Genomic DNA, 19,998 nt, shown 5'->3' with positions numbered 1-19,998 from the left:
ACACCTCCCCAGGGAGGCGTCCAGGAGGCATCCGGAACAGATGCCCGAGCCACCTTAGCTGACTCCTCTCGATGTGGAGGAGCAGCGGCTCTACTCTGAGCTCCTCCCGGGTGACCGAGCTCCTCACCCTGTCTCTAAGAGAGCGCCCAGCCACCCTGCGGAGGAAACTCATTTCGGCCGCCTGTATCCGGGATTTTGTCCTTTCGGTCATGACCCAAAGCTCATGACCATAGGTGAGGGTAGGAACGTAGATCGACTGGTAAATAGAGAGCTTCGCCTTGCGGCTCAGCTCTTTCTTCACCACAACAGACCGGTATATCGACCGCATCACTGCAGAAGATGCACCGATCCGCCTGTCGATCTCCCGCTCCATCCTTCCCTCACTCGTGAACAAGACCCCAAGATACTTAAACTCCTCCACTTGAGGCAGGAGCTCTCCACCAACCTGAAGGGGGCAAGCCACCCTTTTCCGGTTGAGAACCATGGCCTCGGACTTGGAGGTGCTGATTCTCATGACCGCCGCTTCACACTCGGCTGCAAACCATCCCAGTGCACACTGAAGGTCCTGATTTGAGGAAGCCAACAGGACAACATCATCTGCAAAAAGCATAGACGAAATCCTGTGGTCCCCAAACCGGACTCCCTCCGGCCCCCGACTGTGCCTAGAAATCCTGTCCATATAGATAATGAACAGGACCGGTGATAAAGGGCAGCCCTGCCGGAGTCCAACATGCACCGGGAACAAGTCTGACTTACTGCCGGCAATGCGAACCAAACTCCTGCTCCGGTCATATAGGGACCGGACAGCCCTTAGCAGAGGGCCCCGGACCCCATACTCCCAGAGCACCCCCCATAGGTCACCACGAGGGACACAGTCGAATGCCTTCTCCAGATCCACAAAGCACATGTGGACTGGTTGGGCAAACTCCCATGAACCCTCCAGCAACCTGGCGAGGGTATAGAGATGGTCCAGTGTTCCACGACCGGGACGAAACCCGAATTGTTCCTCCTGAATCCGAGGTTCGACTATCGGCCGAATTCTCCTCTCCAGTACCCTGGCATAGACTTTTCCGGGGAGGCTGAGAAGTGTGATCCCCCTGTAGTTGGAACACACCCTCCGGTCCCCCTTCTTAAACAGAGGGACCACCACCCCAGTCTGCCAGTCCAGAGGCACTGTCCCCAGCCTCCATGCGACGTTGCAGAGGCGTGTCAACCAAGACAGCCCCACAACATCCAGAGACTTGAGGTACTCAGGGCGGATCTCATCCACCCCTGGTGCCTTGCCACTCAGGAGCTTCTCAACTACCTCAGTGACCTCAGCTTGGGGGATCGACGAGTCCACAACTGAGCCCTCGGCCTCTGCTTCCTCAATGGAAGACATGTCAGTGGGGTTGAGGAGAACCTCGAAGTACTCCTTCCACCGTCCGAGGATGTCCCCAGTCGAAGTCAGCAGATTCCCACTCCCACTGTAAACAGCGTGAGCAGGGCACTGCTTCCCCCTCCTGAGGCGCCGGACGGTTTGCCAGAATTTCTTCGAGACCAACCAATAGTCCTTCTCCATGGCCTCACCGAACTCCTCCCAGACCCGAGTTTTTGCCTCCGCAACCACCCGGGCTAAGCTCGCTTGGCCCTCCGGTACCTATCAGCTGCCTCCGGAGTCCCCCGAGCCAACCAGGCTCGATAGGACTCCTTCTTCAGCTTGACGGGATCCCTTACTTCCGGGGTCCACCACCGGGTTCGGGGATTGCCGCCACGACAGGCACTGGAGACCTTACGACCACAGCTCAAAGCGGCAATGGAGGTGGAGAACATGGTCCACTCGGACTCAATGTCTCCAACCTCCCTCGGGATCTGGTTGAAGCTCTGCCGGAGGTGGGAGTTGAAGTTCTCTCTGACTGGAGACTCTGTCAAACATTCCCAGCAGACCCTCACAGTACGTTTGGGTCTGCCAAGTCTGTCCAACTTCCTCCCCCGCCATCGGATCCAACTCACCACCAGGTGGTGATCAGTTGACAGCTCCGCCCCTCTCTTCACCCGAGTGTCCAAGACATACGGCCGGAGGTCAGATGAAACAACCACAAAGTCGATCATCGACCTCCGACCTAGGGTGTCCTGGTGCCATGTGCACTGATGGACACCCTTATGCTTGAACATGGTGTTCGTTATGGACAAACTGTGACTAGCACAGAAGTCCAATAACAGAACACCACTCGGGTTCAGGTCGGGGGGGGGGGGGGGCGTTCCTCCCAATCACGCCCCTCCAGGTGTCACTGTCGCTGCCCACATGAGCGTTGAAGTCCCCCAGTAGAACGATGGAGTCCCCGGTTGGAGCACTTTCCAGCACCCCTTCCAGAGACGCCAAGAAGGTCGGGTACTCTACACTGCCATTTGGCCCGTAAGCACAAATAACAGTGAGAGACCTATCCCCGACCCGCAGGCGCAGGGAAACGACCCTCTCGTTCACCGGGGTGAACTCCAACACATGGCTGCTGAGCTGGGGGGCTATGAGCAAGCCCACACCAGCCCGCCGCCTCTCACCGCGGACAACTCCAGAGTAGTAGAGAGTCCAGCCTCTCTCAAGGAGTTGGGTTCCAGAGCCCAAGCTGTGCGTGGAGGCAAGCCCAACTATCTCTAGTCGGTATCTCTCAACCTCCCGCACCAGCTCAGGCTCCTTTCCCCCCAGCGAGGTGACATTCCATGTCCCTAGAGCCAGATTCCGTGTCCGGGGATTCCGAAGGCCCCCGCCTTCGACTGCCACCCAATCCACATTGCACCAGCCCCTTACGGTCCCTCCTGCAGGTGGTGGGCCCACAGGAGATCGGCCCCACGTCGCTCCTTCGGGCTGAGCCAGGCACTCGCATGCGAGCCCCAACCCTGGCTCCAGAGTGGGACCCCGGTTGAGCCATACCGGGCGACGTCACGGACCTTGTTATTAAATCACTCATAAGGGGTATTTGAACCGCTCTTGGTCTGGCCTGTCACCCAGGACCTGTTTGCCTTGGGAGACCCTACCAGGGGCATAAAGCCCCAGACAACATAGCTCCTAGGATAAGCCGTTGTCTTTAATTGCACCCACACGGATATCTATGTTATTACCCACGAGGGAGCAACAAGGGTGCCAATACTAAACTAAGAGACCAATTAAATACTATCTAGAATTGACCTCAGGTGTCCAGCAAGCCTGCATCACTGCTCCTAGGCTCCCTGATGGAGAACGTTGTGTTTGGGACGTTGTATTTGTGTACATATCTTCAAGCCGAATATAAGCCGTTTTCTTTATTTGCACCCACAGGGATATCTATGTTATTACCCACAAGGGAGCAACAATGGTGCCAATACTAAACTAAGAAACCAATTAAATACTATCTAGAATTGTCCTCAGGTGTCCAGCAAGCCTGCATCACTGCTTCTAGGTTCCCCGTCGGAGATCCCTGTGTTTGGGACGCTGTATTTGTGTACACATCTTCAAGCTGAAATTAAGCTGAAACCATTTCTGGATTGTGTATCTCTTTGCTATGAATGAATTTATGATGTACATATACAGTTTTATGCAAAAGTTTAGGAACCCCTGACAATTTCCATGATTTTCATTTATAATTATTCGGGTGTTTGTATCAGCAATTTCATTTTGATCTATCAAATAACTGAAGGACACAGTAATATTTCAGTAGTGAAATGAGGTTTATTGGATTAACAGAAAATGCACAATATGCATCAAAACAAAATTAGACAGGTGCATAAATTTGGGCACCCTTGCCATTTTGTTGATTTGAATACCTGTAACTACTTAGCACTGTATTAATTGGAACACACAATTGGTTTGGTGACTTTATTAAGCCTTGAACTTTATAGTCAGGTGCATCCAATCCTGAGAAAAGGTATTTAAGGTGGCCAATTGCAAGTTGTTCTCTTTGATTCTCTTCTGAAGAGTGGCAACATGGAGGCCTCAAAACAACTCTCAAATGACCTGAAAACAAAGATTGTTCAACATTATGGTTTAGGGGAAGGCTACAAAAAGTTATCGCAGAGATATAAGCTGTCATTGTCCACTGTGAGGAACATATTGAGGAAATGGAAGACCACAGGCACAGTTCTTGTTAAGGCCAGAAGTGACAGGCCACGTAAAATATTGGAGAGGCAAAGGATGGTGAGAATGGTCAAAAACAGCCCACAGACCACCTCCAAAAACCTACAACATCAACTTGCTGCAGATGGTGTCACTGCATCGTTCAACAATTCAGCGCACTTTGCACATGGTAAAGCTGTATGGGAGAGTAATGCGAAAGAAACCTTTTCTGCACACACCCCTCAAAAGGAGTCGCTTGAGGTATGCTTCATTTTAGTATGCTTCATTTCAAGCCAGCTTCATTTTGGAATAAGGTGCTGTGGAGTGATGAAACAAAGATTGAGTTATTTGGTCATAACAAGGGGCGTTATGCATGGCGGGAAAAGAACAGTATTCCAAGAAAAACACTTGCTACCCACAGTAAAAATCTATGGAGGTTCCATCATGCTTTTGTACTGTGTGGCCAGTGCCGGTGCTGGGAATCTGGTTAAAGTTGAGGGTCACATGGATTCCACTCAGTATCAGGAGATTCTTGAGAATAATTTTGAGGAATTAGTCACAAAGTTGAAGTTACGCCAGGGCCGGATATTTCAACAAGACAACGACCCAAAACACCACTCAAAATCTACTCAGGCATTTATACAGAGGAACAAGTACAATGTTTTGGAATGGCCATCCCAGTCCCCAGACCTTAATACCATTGCACATCTTTGGGGTGAGTTGAAGAGGGCTGTCCGTGCTCGGCAACCATCAAACTTAACTGAACTGGAGATGATTTGTCCAAAAGGAGGAATGGTTCAAAATTCATTCATTCAGAATCCAGATACTCATTACAGGCTATAGGAAGTGTCTAGAGGCTGATATTTCTGCTAAAGGAGGCTCTACTAAATATTCATGTGATTTTTCTGTTGGGGTGCTCAAATTTATGCCCCTGTCTAATTTCGTTTTGATGCATATTGCGCATTTTCTGTTAATCCAATAAACCTCATTTCACTACTGAAATATTACTGTGTCCTTCAGTTATTTGATAGATCAAAATGAAATTGCTGGTCCAAACACCCAAATATTTATAAATGAAAATAATGGAAATTTTCAGGTGTTCCTAAACTTTTGCATACGACTGTAACATAAAGAAATAGCGTTTGAAATTATAGTGTCGAGTCCCATTGAGGATGTTTGTTTATAAATTCATAAAAACTACAAGCGCCCGAATTGTTGCAATTTTACAAAGATTATGAATATGCAAATAAAATCTTCAGTCCTAAACAGATATATGGTAAAATCCATCAACCATCAACCTGCTATTAATAAATGCTGTTTGCCTAGCAGAGTGGCGCAGCGGAAGCGTGCTGGGCCCATAACCCAGAGGTCGATGGATCGAAACCATCCTCTGCTATCTTTTCTATCTAATCATTGTTTTTATACTCAGTCCACATCACAAGTGTCTTACGGTTCACCATCACCGTAAATAGTGGAGGGGTTATAGCACCGTCTATCATTGTGTCCTTACAGAATTAAAGCGGCTCAAACGGACATTAGTGTTATTTTTAGCCAATACAAAACTGCATCACTGTTCCTAGGTCCCCTAAAAAAGCTGTGCTTGGGATGTTGTATTTGTGTACACATCTTGTGTTTGCCCGGTGTTGTGTCGATTCTCCTAGGTTCTCCTAGGTTTTTACGAATTTCTATTATGAAAACATTCTTTTGGATTTGCTACTAAATTCGCCATAGGTTTGTTCGTATGATGCTCTGCAATGGGCGTCAAAGCCTTAACACGTTCCCGTATCACACCCATATAAGCTCTAAAACAAGTCTGCACTTCAGGTGGTTCCATGGTGTAATGGTTAGCACTCTGGACTCTGAATCCAGCGATCCGAGTTCAAATCTCGGTGGGACCTTACTTATGTTTCTTTTTTTCAAGCAAAAATTTTATTTAGTTGTTATTAAAATCGCCAATTGTTCAATGCGTCGGCTACATTGCCCTTACGCCCTCAATGTATATTATTAATCAGAGGCACTAGCGAGATTTGTATTAAACCTCTTACTTCCTTAGACACACCCCTTATCCAGAAACTGTAGCCATACCCAGCTGCCATAACCGTATCTCGACATACTATGCACTCACTTGGGTCCAGTTTGATGATTTCACTAGATCACTGTCATTTAGCAAAACTTACACAGTACATTACCCGGAAGTAGTACGTACCCTCCTTTAACTCAATATGGCAGCTCCCGTAAGAGCTTGTTTATGTTTCTCTCGATATCTACAGTTCGCAAACAGAGCTGAACTGTCAGGACAAATGTTATTTAGATTAAACTGCGATATATTTTTAATTCGCCATTTAGGCAGTGGACAAAAGCTCCTGGCCAAGCACTGGGACAATTCACAGGTAAAGAAATAGTTTAAATGATAATTATTCTTTAATTTGGTAAAAAATAAACTCATTAGTTTTATCTATTCAACAGGGTCCCCCTGTTGACGTCCGAGTTGGTACGTATGTGCTATTTATAACGTGATTAATAACAGCAACTGTGTTTAACTCCTATTTAAACCACCTTGTTTTATGACAGATAAACTTAAAATATCTTACAGTCGGAGCAGCGGTCCAGGAGGTCAACACGTTAACAAAGGTTGTATCATGTTTATTTAGTCGATCACCACGCACAGAATTATATTGGCATTGATTAAAGATTTTGAGCAAGCCAAAAAATGATTTTTTATTTGTCTACTGCTTTGCCATCACAACACAGTCAATACCAAAGCAGAGGTTCGGTTTCATGTTCAGACAGCAGAATGGATTCCAGAGGATGTAAGGAAGGAGATCCTCTTACAGGTAAAGAGTCAATGCCATTGTGTTGTTTGCACAGAAGTAGTGAAATGTCTAATTCATACATTGGTACAGTGTGATCCAATAGTAATTTGACACAAACATGTTTAACTGCTTTGTGCAGCATGTTTTTGTTTATTGAAAAATATCACATTGGATTAGTTTGATTTCAGCTGAGACAGGGATGGTCATTTACAAAATATGTAGGTAGCTGATTATAAGCGTGTCTTGTGTATGTACATCCTAGATATCAGTATGGTGATTTATAGAACAGAAAATTGTAAATCTGTTTCACTTTGCCCTATCTCTACTTGCATTCACAGAAAAAAAGTCGGCTCAATAAAGCTGGTGAGTTAATAGTAACTTCAGAGGTTAGCAGAAACCAACAGAGGAACCTGGATCACTGTGTACAGAAAATCTCTGAGATCATTAGTGAAGCCAGTCAGCGACCACCAGAGCCATCAGCAGAGGACCTTACCCTGAGGGCTAAAAGGTGAATCTCACAGAGGCTAATAAATGCCACACATGTTCATATGTTGGAATAATTTTCTTGAATGTACTATGCATTGTGTTGAACATTGTTCAGCAGCCTCCTTTTGACAGAGCTGCTGTTGTGTTACATTTTTAAATAACAGATTTAATTTAGTTCCCCTTGATGTTATAAAAGGTTGTTATTCTGTAATCTGTAATCAGATGTTATTTTTTATATCCAAACTCTGATTGATGATTTTTCAGAACAGTTTCAGGTTAGTTTTGATAGCTTTTGGTGTTCATGATGCTGTTCAGCACTTAACTGCATACAGGCAAATGCCACATATAACATGATATGACTTCTGATGCCAGTTGGTTACACCAGAATAAATTTAGGAGTTTCACAGCAACCATCACAGTGTGTAGATGTGTAGATGAATGATATATTCTCAGGTTGTAACACCACAGAACATGGGAGTAATATTTATGGAAGCCAATGTATATTAGCATATGCATTTACTTATTCCCTCTATTTTTCCACAGGTTAGAGAAAAGAAATTTAGAAAGGCTCAAACAGAAAAAGATCCATTCTTCAACAAAGCAAGCAAGACAGGTTAACTTTGACTAAGTGGATATTTAAAATCTATATATTTATGTTTAATTTGAAGTTGTAAATATTATACCCTTTTTATAGCCTATGTCTGCCTATAACTGATCATCTCAGAATCATCTCCTGTTACCACACACATTTAAAAGTGATGATATCTATCTAACAATATGTATTATGCTATGTATAACTGTTTTGGTTATAGTAAATAAACATAATTTTCTTTTGTTTTGTAATTTTTTTTAATTCCAAATTAATTATGGTTAATTAGCCCTTTCTGTTTACATTTGAATATTTAATTAAAGGAATTAACAAAATAATGATAAATATGTAACTACCATATTGCATATATATATATATATATATATATATATATATATATATATATATATATATATATATATACACATGATATAAATTAGTTGGTTAAAGACGTTTATACAACAATTTTCTTGTTTGGAGTTAAAAAATAAATAAATAAAAAGTTAAAAAAGGTTATCAGAGATCGGTTTCGATCAGCATGCCTATGGGCTATGGGTCCAGCACGCTTCCATTATACCACTGTATTAAACAGACTCGTTGGAGTTTATTATATATATGTCATACACATCTGAGCGCCACATCTAGAGTACCTAGAAGTCGATATTTCACACAAGCATTTTAAGTTTTTTACTGTTACACGTCATATTCTTTGTGAAATACTTAACGATTCCGTAGATTTTAGTTTTTCTTTTTTAAAAAAGGAAAAATAAAAAGCGACCACGAAGGGACTCGAACCCTCAATCTTCTGATCCGAAGTCAGACGCCTTATCCATTAGGCCACGCGGTCGTTCAAAAGTGCTGCTATAAATTAGTTCATAAACTATGAACATATGCCTATATGTCCAGACTTGCATACCTACATTTTGAAGACATTCAGACTTTTAACTCCCGTTTCTATCGGACGTATAACAGAACCGATTTAGACATCACGCGGCATCACATCAACTTTAATAAACATTTTAACCCGCATAAGCTGTTCCAAAGTAAAACACTTCATTCTTTTAAATAGTGAATCGCCACATAAATCTTAGCTAATTCATACTGGGTATATCTTATATAATCGATTAAGATCAGGATCAACAAAGAGACCATATGGAGTTGCATAGCAAAGTGTTGCATGTTAATGAAAGTCATGATAACCAGTCATTTCTTCACTTTCCCTTCACTTAAGTTACTTAAGTTTCAAGGAATGTGATTCGTTTTTTCAGTGAATGGATGTTAAGGATAAATTCTTAAACTCCTGTGAAATAACGGACATGAGTGTGTTAAAAAAAACTTCTGTTTTTATTTGCTCTGCTTACATTTAAGAGTTACAGTTCAACCTTACTTATTTAGATCAAATTAAACAAGGTAAGTTTAACAAAAACATCATATGGAGAATGTATACATCTGAAACTAATTGTAATCACATACATCTTGTATAAAATATCAGAAAACATTGAGATGGAGATTTGGTGACAGTTTTGCATTAAAATGTAGTATGGTTAACAAAGTAAGGGGAAAATGTTACAGCTTTCCTACAGCAATAATTGTATATTTACCTGTAATGAATAACCAATATTGAACACAAAAATAATACTGTACATATACATAGGTCCATTTGCAGATAATGGAATAATATATATTTTTAAAAATCCTCTTTTGATTAGTTCCTTAATGCTTATCAGACAGTCTTTGGAGCAGGGCAATGATGGTGTCTTGCTTGGATGAGATTAACTCCAGGGCTGTTGCCATCCTTCCCATCGCTTCAGCCATGCTGCCCAGTGTTCTCTCCTGGCGCCGCTCGCGGGCGTCCTTTTTGCGTTGCCGCTGCTCATCCAGGTGTACACGTTCTTCATGATTGCTGATGAAATTGCGAAGAAGGGCAGTACGCTCACCTGCATACCCCTGCTGCTGAGCATAGCGAGAGGCCACTGAGCCGAGCTGAAGATGACGAAACCTCCGTTTCAGTGGTTGCCTTGTGTACTTGGAAGCAGGTTTGGGGGAAACAGTGGGCCTGGCAGTGTCAGTACTGCATGCAGGGCTTGGGTTTGGTTTTAGGGATGTGTTACACAACAATGGGGATGTCACCAACGTAGGAATTGGGGAAGGGTTGGCGAAGAGTCCACTAGATAGCAAACACGGGGTGGCCACTGCAGCGACTGACACACTGTGCGGCTGATGCTCTTCAGATCTTACAGCTGTTTTAGATGTGGTTGCATAACCAACAAGAGTGGCTGAAGAAGGATCATTCTGATTGATCTTTGTTTTTCCTAACACTTTGTCCATCATCTGTTATGTGAACACAAAAAAATAAACATGAAAGATTAGATTCAACTTTATTGTTATTGAGCAGACTACAAGTACAGAGCCAATGCAGTAACCGTAGTATCGAACCAGAAATGCAGATACAAATATATATAAATAAAAATAAGTAATATATAATAAATATGTATATATACATTATTATACATAGTGCAACTAGTGAGGTAGAGAAGCAGAGACTAGCTCAATGCAAATACTGTAACTATTACAGTAACTATTATAAGGGGCAAATAAACAAGTATAACACAGAAGGTACATCAGAATGAGGTATACTGATAGCATGTATTTCTGTAGACCAGTAGTCTTAACAGTGCAATGTAATGTAATGTAAAAACAATTGAAATGTATTTTTAAAGTACTGTATAATTAGCAGTAACAATTTAATTGTGTCTCAGCTAATTCAACATACCTCAAAGTATTCCCATGAGGTCTTGGCCTGGCCTCTGCCCAGCCTGCTGCGCTCTTTTACTCTCTTGTAGGTGACAATGAGGTTGTTCCATTTTCTTCTAATTTTTTCTACTGGCAGAGAGTGTCCAAGGTTCTCCAGCTCACTCTGGACATTTTGGAAAAGTCGAGAGCGTTCATGGGATCCATACATGTCCCAGCAACGATGCATCGCTTCAATAAGGTGCACAATAGCACGGTGGGTAAACTCGGATGAAGTAGACACAGCTTCAGGGTAGCCCCGTGCTGCAGTACCCTTTCTTGGTTCCTCCCTGTTAACAACTGTGAAACGTATTTATTTGTCAATATTATGAATGCAATGACATCATTTTTTCCCAACCGAGTACGAATGCATGTCTCATGGTACTTGTCAGTACTAATAATGTTACCAAGATCTTTAATAGAGATTGCAAGATTAACACAAATAAGTGTGCAAAGGTAACAGCAAGTGTGGTCATTATAAATTAATGAAAGGTCATCACAAAGTATCTTGGTGGTCATAGAAAAAACTCTGAAAGCAAACTTTACCCTTAAACGGTTGCCTTACTTATGTTTAATGACCACACTTGAGCTAATTGTTCTGTGAGGTCATATCACCAAAGTACCATTTAAAAACCACATGCTGTTTTTATCAGGTTACTCTTGTAAGTATTGTAGGAACATGCTCATCTTGATATTTCCAGAGATAGATAGATAGATAGATAGATAGATAGATAGATAGATAGATAGATAGATAGATAAAGAAATTCTAAAATGAAATAAAAAAATAAAAGATTATAAACATTAACATAAGTGATCCGATAAAATTATTTTAATTATTTAATCGCATATTACACATGTGAACAGTGTATTATAAATTTAACTATAGCAATAAAAGAGAGCATAGTGCAATCAGAGTTCATATTGCACTAAGCTTATGTAACAAACTAATACTAATATACTTTGTTATGGTTTATTTACATATTCACGTTTTTTTTTTTTAATGTAATGCATGCAGAATGTGTTAATATCGTATATATGTATTATACCTGTATGAAAAGACTCACCATGGGGTACTTTCTGGTCACTAAATACAGATACAGCACTGTTTATACTGATAGGGTCTGTAATACACGAACACAAAGACAGTTAGAGACAGATTTATTTTGCTTCATAGTATTAGAAAGGCAACAGGGTCGATATGGCAGCTAATAATGACAACAATTTAAACCAATGAAATCTGAAATGCAACATTGTTTTCGTGACTACTGGACAAAGTGTTACCAGTCCCACTCACAACGTAACACAGGAGTCGGCTCCTTAATCTGCTCGACATGATGAGCCGGAATTACAGAAGAAGTGCTCGCAGTCGACTCAGTTGCAGCTGGACTTTCATCGCAGGATGGAGACATAACACTTTCAGATGACTCGATTTTCAGCGATACGTCCATCACTGCACTGGGTCTCAGAGTGCGTGTTAATAATAAGGGTTCCGTGTTATGGTGGGTGTTAAAAACTACGCATAAACAGACACCTACACTATCCTCAGGCTTCCTGCGTTTACTTACTTTCCCTAAGAAGTGCGTCAGAAATATAGACAGAGTTTAGAAAGAGCTAAGAAAGGATTATTTTTTCTCCTGTTTTAGTCTACAACGTGGAGTGAAAAGTGAAGCACCAAAAAATAATGGCTGCACCCTTCTCCATGCAACTGCGCAAATTTACTGCGTACTTCTCTACTGTTATTGGTCGCCCCGCGCTTACGTCACACGCAGCGCCTGCGCTTTTGCAGACGCATTGCGCAGACGTCAAAGTATTTCCCCCATAGGGTTTTCCCCATATTTATTGTATATCAATAAAGTACACCAGACTAACACATTATCAAAGTAAATCCAGACCTACAATAATCTTATATTCTGTAGATACTGTCTTAACAGTTTTTTGCTATCTGAATGATGAATAGACTTCATGTATATTTTAATGTCTTGTTCAGGAATCAAAATCTTTCCACTACATTGTGGAACATGGCTGCTGGGATTTGAGTGCATTCAGACAAAAAGAGCATTAGTGAAGTCAATCATTGATGTCAGGCGAGGAGGTCTGGTGCACAATCCGTGTTCCAGTTCATCCTAAAAGTGCTCACTGGGTCTGAAGTCAGTGTTTTCTTGGCAAGCCTTGACTGTATAGTGCAAATGGGTCATGACATGATGAAATAGGTTTGTACCCTTTAGTTCCACTTAAGAGAAATCTTCATTTTATACAAATTGTTTCATACAATAGTTTAAAATGTAAATGTAAAATTTTTCATAAATTGTCAAACACAAATCTGTTTTTTAAACTGTGCAATACAAATAACTTTTTTGTGGGCAATAACAACTATGCGATAACACTATTTTTAAACTGTGCAATATTACCTAGTGTAATTTCCTTGAAAGTGTTACAACCGTATTGTTTGCTTCTTTTCTTTTGTATTTATACATTGTACTGTATATATTTGTACTATGTTTCTACTTTATATTTGCACATTTTTTGTTTGCTGATGTAAGAAAGAAATTTCCCCACTCTGGGATGAATAAAGTTATATCTTATCTTATCTTATCTTATCTCATCTTATCTCATCTCATCTTATCTTATCTCATCTTATCTTTGCCACTTTGTGTGCTGTGTAAAAACCCTACTGCGAATGCAGAAGGTCTACACCCAAGAAAATAAAACAAATGCAAGCTTTCACATCTGTGGAAATCGAAACTCAGACTAGGAGTTAAACTAGCCTACTACCATACTAAACAGTATGACTGATATATAATCCATTTCACCGCTAAGCTATCTTGGCGTACTATTTAGTGTTGTAGTTGTTTTGTCGTCAGAATTTTGCCAAGCCTTACTCTCAGAGCTTATTTGCCTGTGGATCACAAGACGCTTGACAGGATAATAGGACAGAACAATAAAACCTTTTGCGAAAATATGGCAGTTCACTCAGTGCGCTTAGGTTTTCTTTTTGTTTATCTCGTTTGATTGTAATCGGGCTAAATTTCTGATTGATTTGGTTTGGAGATGCAGTGCTCGCAATGTGGATACGCTTTAGACGAGTCTTTCCGCTTCTGCCCCGAGTGCGGACACAGACTCAGCAGGAATCCCCCCAACACTACAGGTGAGGGATTTTATATAGTTTTAAATCGACTACTTCTGTCGTGTTAGACGTCAGGAACTAATGCACTTCATCTTCATGAATTCGTAAAAGGCATTAACTTTAAACAGAAAGAATATATAGGCCTTGTTTATAATACCTCGTAATCTAAACACCATGTAATATGTAAAAGTGGACTAAAAATAACTAATAACTAACGAACATTACCTTTTTATTTTGTTCATTATGCTTAGCTTAAGTTTATATATATATAGGCTAGAGACTCAATTTGTGAATGTTTTCGAGTACAAAGCTTTATACTGCCTCTTCCTTTATGACACCTGCTTTTAACACACCTGTTTAAAGTGATACTTATGTGATACTTTTGTTTAACACACCTGTTTTATGTGATATGTGTAATGTGATACTTTTGTGATACGCTGAAATGTGTTACTTGGATGCTGAATACGTTTGTGTTTATATGCTTGTGAATAAAATAACAGAAGACTGGATTAAAATTAGAGCGTTTATAAGTAATATTCTGTAGCGTTTTCCTACATACATAAACTTTGTACGTTTGCAGTCGGAAATCCCCCAGAACAACTTGTCCATCAAGAAAAAGAGGGAAAACGAAACCAATCACATCCAGGCACTGATGAAAATTCGTCCTCAGAGCACAGCACGATAGTTAGAGAAAAGGTAAACAGTTTTGAATGATACAATGTATAGCATTTCGGCACTAATCAGGAAGTATAGTAATAGTAAATATAGTTCCTGGAGATTTTAGTCTGTTCTTTTATATTGTACCATTTAAGCCACGCTAATTGATTCAGTTTCACATCAATTTAGGGTATAGATAAAGTGTTTCTATGCCATAAAATACTAATAGTTGTTATTACCAACATATGTTCATAAGAGGGGAAAAGCTGAAAGCAAGTTGGACTGCTTATGAGTTTTAAAGTTGGTGACACAAATATGTCATGAAACACTTCAACAAGCACTTATGTGTGTGTATCATGCATTCAATGATAGAGTCTTAAGCACTTTGGTATGTCGGTCTGGATAAGGGCGTCTGCCAAATGCTTTAAAGGTAAATGTAAATGTAAATAAAGAGATCTAAAAATTAAATTAATTTGTAATTAGAGTCAAATGCATGAACAACAATTGTTTTTTATCCTAGAATTTAATACTAAAATAAAAAAAAAAGTGAAGGATTATGTTGCTCTCTGTTTTCTGCAGCGAATTTCAAATCCAGGTCTCACCTTATCACTGCCTGACACAAATCAAAGTGAAAATTGTTCTGCCTTTGAGAGTGCGCACAATGAAATCTCTACTAGCAAAGAACATGCTCCACAAGATGGCGCCAGTTTGTCTTCTGAAAAAGCAATTGAAGAAACAGTTAAGCTGTCGATTGATACAGCTTGTCAAAACACACAGATATCACCATCTGTCCAGGATAGAATGTTTTTCCAGTCTCATCAAACTCCTTCTTCAGATTTTTCAAGTTCCCAGGATTTGCCAGGGAATACAAGAAAAGAAGAGAGTAATTGCTCTATGCAGCCATTTCCAGCCCCACATGGCATAAAGTCCTCTTCCTCTGAAGCATCCAGCCAGATCAATCTAAGGCCAGTCTCTAAGTGCCAACTTACTGAAGTACATGCTGAGATGGAAGTGAACAATATCTCTTCTATGTCTGATTCACTGAACAATCTAAAGAGAGAGTGTCCTACAGATGATTTTTCAACTCCCAGATCAAATAATGAGCTGCAGCTTGTACACTGTGCTCTGTCAGGATCTGCAAATCAACCAGAGATAAAGGACCAAAACAAGAACAAGTCACCACCTAGTGTGAACAAAACAACAAAAGTGATTAAGTCACAGTCTTCCACAGCTGGATTAGTGCCTCCTTTATGTGATTGTTACACTGAAAAACCTGACACAAATCCTTGTGGGGATCTTGCAAAAGCAAAATCTCAAAATCTGAACCAGCAATCTTCAGTTCCTCTGCAGCCATCAAACAGCAATACTACTGAAAGCAAAAAAGAGGAAACACACATTTTGCAATGTACAACAGGACAGGGTAAAAAACAACAAAAAACCTTGGACAGAAAATTATTTGGGCCATATGAAAAAGAGGTAAGTGTTATTCTTAAAATATAAAAATACAAAACATCACTAATGTCACTTGCTTAGGTCTATTTTTTGTTGTATGAACATTTAGGATGGAACTGCTCCAAAATCTGAAGCAGACAATAGTGGCAACAAACAACAAACTAAACATAAAGATGTAGAATCATATATAAAAGAAACAAATGACCTTCAGAACATAAGGGACACAGAAACCCCTAAACAAGGCTTTAAGAATCCTTTGTCTCAGGAGAAAAGTGTCCCTTCAGACCAAAATAATGAAGTGGGATTTCAAGAAGTGTCATCAAAAAAGAAAAAGGACCACCAGAACCAGTATGTTTAGCTTCATTTCCAAGGCTCTTACTTCCTTATCAACCATTAAAGAACAGGTTTATTTATTTATTTACTTCTTTAATTTTTTTGTTAGCACATCACACCAACAACAGGATCCCAAAGACATCACCATTTTCTTTCATGCCATCTTATCCAAAGACTTTAACTTAGACCCATCAGTAGACTTTGTTACTGTAAGATCGGGTGGTTTAGCAGGAGATTTTTCATCAGGATATTTTGAAAATGGAAGTCACAAGGTAAGCCGTTTATTTATTTATTTATTTATTTTATTTTATTTTTTTGACTGATTGATTTCTAATTTAAATGTGATTACTACAAATTTATAATTTATTTAATTAATTTCCTAATTTATTAATTAATACAATGTCCTACAATTGGCTAATTTTACTATAGCCCATTAAGAATTAATTTACATTACACTTCTGTCTGGAGCAGACTAGCGTGGCAGAATGAATTAGCACTACCATGAATGTATAGCAAAATAACAAAATTAATGTAATGTCAACATCTAGCTAAATCTTATTATTTATTACATTATATTCCCTCACTTTTCTTCCATTTTCTACAGAAACCTAGGAAATAATGGCTTTCTTGTTCATGGAAATCTGGAAACCAGTAGAACCCATGTTGGGAAGTTTATTCCCTATAAATACGTTATTCACAAGCAAGGAAAAAAACATGAATGTGAATATGAATATATCTACAAAGAAAATGCAAGATGCATTGTTAATCGCTGTCTGTTAATAAGAGAAAACCTTCTTACACAACAAGGTAATTATAATTTTATATTAATAGAAAGCACCTTGCAGGAATGTTAACTCTGATGTTATGTAGGCAGTTTCCCAGTCACCCTTACTTGTTAAGTCTATTTATTATTGTGCTGTAATGTATACAAGCATTTATGTCCTTACAGAGGCTTGTAGGTCACAAGTAGTGGCTCTTGGGTTTTTCAAAAATAAAAGAATTTGCCTTGCCATTAGAATACTTTTAGAAGGAGCAGTATAAAAGTAACATACCTATACTCTATTATTTTTGTGTTGCAGGGGAATGGCACCAGTATGATGACATAATATATGTCAAGGCTCCGCACGGTTATGTTGATAAGATAAAAAACTGGATTACAAACACAAAGCCTGATTTATTGAGAGGAAGAAATATAGCAGCAGGGATCATGTTGGATACAATCAGTGACATCCTTGGCGAATGGAGTAAAATAAATGTGCAAAACTTCTTTGTCCAGCTCCGGCAGTTCTTCACAACTTTTTCACAGCCATATGTATATGAAGAACAAGCAAAACTATGGGAATCTTTACAGTATGGTGAAAAACAGGTATAGCATACTAGGGGAAAAACCTAACTATAACACATAAAATCTTAAATAATTAAATTTTAACAATAAATTAATTGTTTATAATAATTTCAGTGAATTGTCCTTTTTTAGTTGAAAGATCATCTCACAGATTTCATGAAGAACAAGATTGCTTCTATGAGAGAGAAAAGCAATATTCAAGATCAGCAAAGAGCAGCTGTCATCTTGCTGCTGGTTTTTGTAAAATATAATCTACACATAGATCAAAAAACCGCTTATGAAATGGGCTGTTTGCTTTGCCTTCCCAAGCAGTCAGAGAAAGAATTCCATACTTACTGGGATGTGGTTTTACAGCCTCTTCAAGAGGAACGGTATGACTGTGGTCTCAATAAATAGTTGCTCTAATTAATGTGCTATATATTACTAATTGTCAATGTGGTATATACATGCACTGGCCATTTCAATAAGAATACCTGTACTTTTGCCAAGTTGTACAATTATTTTATCATCAAACATGTGGCACTGTTTCAGCAAAGTGGCAGCAATATATAGGTCAAGAGCTGTAGTTAAATTTTAGTTAATGGGATTTCAGTGACTTTGCAGTGACTGTGGCAGGTATGTTGATGATGAATGGGTTGGTTTGCACATTTTAGAAACTGCTGATCACCATTGAATTTTCACTCCTAACACTCTATAGTTTAATGCAAGAAATTGAGGCAGATAGGCTTAAATATGAGATGACCACTTCAGGGTCCACTCATGTCCACCAAGAGAAATTTTCACCAAGCAAACTTTTTTTTTAAATCTTTAACTGTCCAGATTCAGTGAGCCATATGTAGAACTGTAGCCTTGGAATAATGTTCTTGTCTGACAGGAACCTGATGTGGTCTTGTGCTGTTTCTGTCTCAAGGTTTGATTTGGATATTTGAGTTACAGTACTGTAGCCTTCATGACAACTGAAACCAGTCTGGCACCATCTTCTCCTCAGACCTCTCTCAATACTCTGCCAATACTCACTGATTATTTCATTCATTGTAAACCTTAGAGACTGTTATCTTATTATATGAAGCTCCCAGAAGATCCTTAAATACCAGCTTGTCTGGCACCAACAAACATATCCTGGTCAAAATCATTGCAGATGTTTTTGCATACTAATGTTTGATGTGAACATTAACTGTAGCTCTTGACCTGTATCTGTTTGATTCTGTTCATTGTGTTGAGGCCATTATTAATTGATTAATTGATCATTGCATGTATGAGCAATTAAAAAAGTATATACAAAGAAAACAACAGTATACAGAATATAAATAAAAGAATGATAAAAAAAAAACTTGGTTACACAGTTGGGATTGGAACTTTATTCAAGCACTTTTTCAAGCAGTTTTTGTAAGAGTCTACCAGATTTGACAATTTAATTTTCATTCATTTTTTTAAAAAAAACTTGCTAGACTTCGGTGGACAACCATTTTTTCCCCTTGAATTTTCACTGTGATATCATATTATAGGTGGAAAAAAACTGACATGATTTATCTTTCCATTACAAAAAATAATTAAGTAACTGGGGTGTGTATAAATGTTTTAATGTTATACAATATGCATGTCATATTCTCCTCACATGCATTATGTATACTTGTTGTTCTATATTTAATTATTACAAAATTACTTAATTATTTAAAAGAAAAAGATGGTTATGTTTACAATTATTTATTTCAACAGTGTTGCAGATGCAATCAGAAAGTTTTGTCAGATTGCACTTAGCAGAAAAACTACCAACTGGATTCTTGTTCTTCCTTTTCTGCATTTTTTGGAGAGAGACAGCAAACCATTTGAGCCAAACATGTGTAATACTGGACAAGAATTTGATGTTTGGGCAGGACTTAAAAGTTTCAAAAATGTTTATGTGACAGACTCACAACACTCAAGGTAACTCATTGTTTTACTTGACAAATAATACTTTCATAAAAGTGTTTTTAAATAGTGTTTAATCATATATCTCTCATCATATATATCATACATATGTTCCTTTCCAATAATTCTAAAATAACAGCTCTATAAAGTCCCTGTTTCCTCTCATTTACAGGGCACTTTTGAAGGTTATGGAGAACCATAAACATTTGCTTGTCATAGATCAATTACTTGTCCGTTCCTGGATGTGTGTGTTGGGTTTGAATAATTTGATGGAATATACAGCCTTGATTCCTGTGGATATTGTGGATGTTTTCGTCATGCTAAACTACAGATTGGACAATAAAGAGTTGCAACGTGACAGAGAGGTAAAGTAAATGTCAGACATTGTTCAGTTTGTCTTACAATTAGTAAATATTGAATCTTTCTAGTAAAACA

The 19,998-nt window shown here is 39.3% G+C and overlaps 3 protein-coding genes and 2 non-coding genes across 5 annotated transcripts in view; 3 read left to right on the top strand and 2 right to left on the bottom strand.

Annotated features, from left to right (window-relative positions):
• The first annotated feature begins 5,892 nt into the window (after window positions 1–5,892).
• On the top strand, window positions 5,893–5,964 carry trnaq-cug (transfer RNA glutamine (anticodon CUG)). The gene has a single exon. It is a non-coding gene; the product is annotated as a tRNA-Gln (tRNA).
• A 212-nt stretch (window positions 5,965–6,176) lies between these two features.
• Window positions 6,177–8,208, top strand: mrpl58 (mitochondrial ribosomal protein L58). Its single transcript, XM_060890760.1, has 6 exons — window positions 6,177–6,456; window positions 6,533–6,557; window positions 6,638–6,697; window positions 6,818–6,900; window positions 7,218–7,387; window positions 7,909–8,208. The coding sequence occupies exons 1-6, from the start codon at window positions 6,289–6,291 to the stop codon at window positions 7,991–7,993; spliced, it is 591 nt and encodes a 196-aa protein (XP_060746743.1). The 5' UTR covers window positions 6,177–6,288; the 3' UTR covers window positions 7,994–8,208.
• A 520-nt stretch (window positions 8,209–8,728) lies between these two features.
• Window positions 8,729–8,801, bottom strand: trnar-ucg (transfer RNA arginine (anticodon UCG)). The gene has a single exon. It is a non-coding gene; the product is annotated as a tRNA-Arg (tRNA).
• A 478-nt stretch (window positions 8,802–9,279) lies between these two features.
• Window positions 9,280–12,458, bottom strand: si:ch1073-357b18.4 (uncharacterized protein LOC797129 homolog). Its single transcript, XM_060890749.1, has 4 exons — window positions 12,039–12,458; window positions 11,809–11,865; window positions 10,728–11,044; window positions 9,280–10,285 (listed from the first exon to the last, which is right to left on the bottom strand). The coding sequence occupies exons 1-4, from the start codon at window positions 12,190–12,192 to the stop codon at window positions 9,668–9,670; spliced, it is 1,146 nt and encodes a 381-aa protein (XP_060746732.1). The 5' UTR covers window positions 12,193–12,458; the 3' UTR covers window positions 9,280–9,667.
• A 1,152-nt stretch (window positions 12,459–13,610) lies between these two features.
• Window positions 13,611–19,998, top strand: part of LOC132839979 (E3 ubiquitin-protein ligase rnf213-alpha-like) — a 35,227-nt gene continuing 28,839 nt past the window's right edge. Inside the window, 11 exon segments of the mRNA XM_060861221.1 lie at window positions 13,611–13,889; window positions 14,449–14,564; window positions 15,105–16,001; window positions 16,087–16,325; window positions 16,420–16,546; window positions 16,548–16,582; window positions 16,915–17,117; window positions 17,390–17,676; window positions 17,788–18,026; window positions 19,372–19,578; window positions 19,736–19,928. Coding sequence (XP_060717204.1) covers window positions 13,793–13,889; window positions 14,449–14,564; window positions 15,105–16,001; window positions 16,087–16,325; window positions 16,420–16,546; window positions 16,548–16,582; window positions 16,915–17,117; window positions 17,390–17,676; window positions 17,788–18,026; window positions 19,372–19,578; window positions 19,736–19,928 — 2,640 coding nt within the window. The 5' untranslated portion in view covers window positions 13,611–13,792.

Source organism: Tachysurus vachellii, chromosome 2 (genome assembly GCF_030014155.1).
Source record: "Tachysurus vachellii isolate PV-2020 chromosome 2, HZAU_Pvac_v1, whole genome shotgun sequence".
Lineage (NCBI taxonomy): Eukaryota > Metazoa > Chordata > Actinopteri > Siluriformes > Bagridae > Tachysurus > Tachysurus vachellii.
This window is presented reverse-complemented; position numbering and strand designations above follow the sequence as displayed.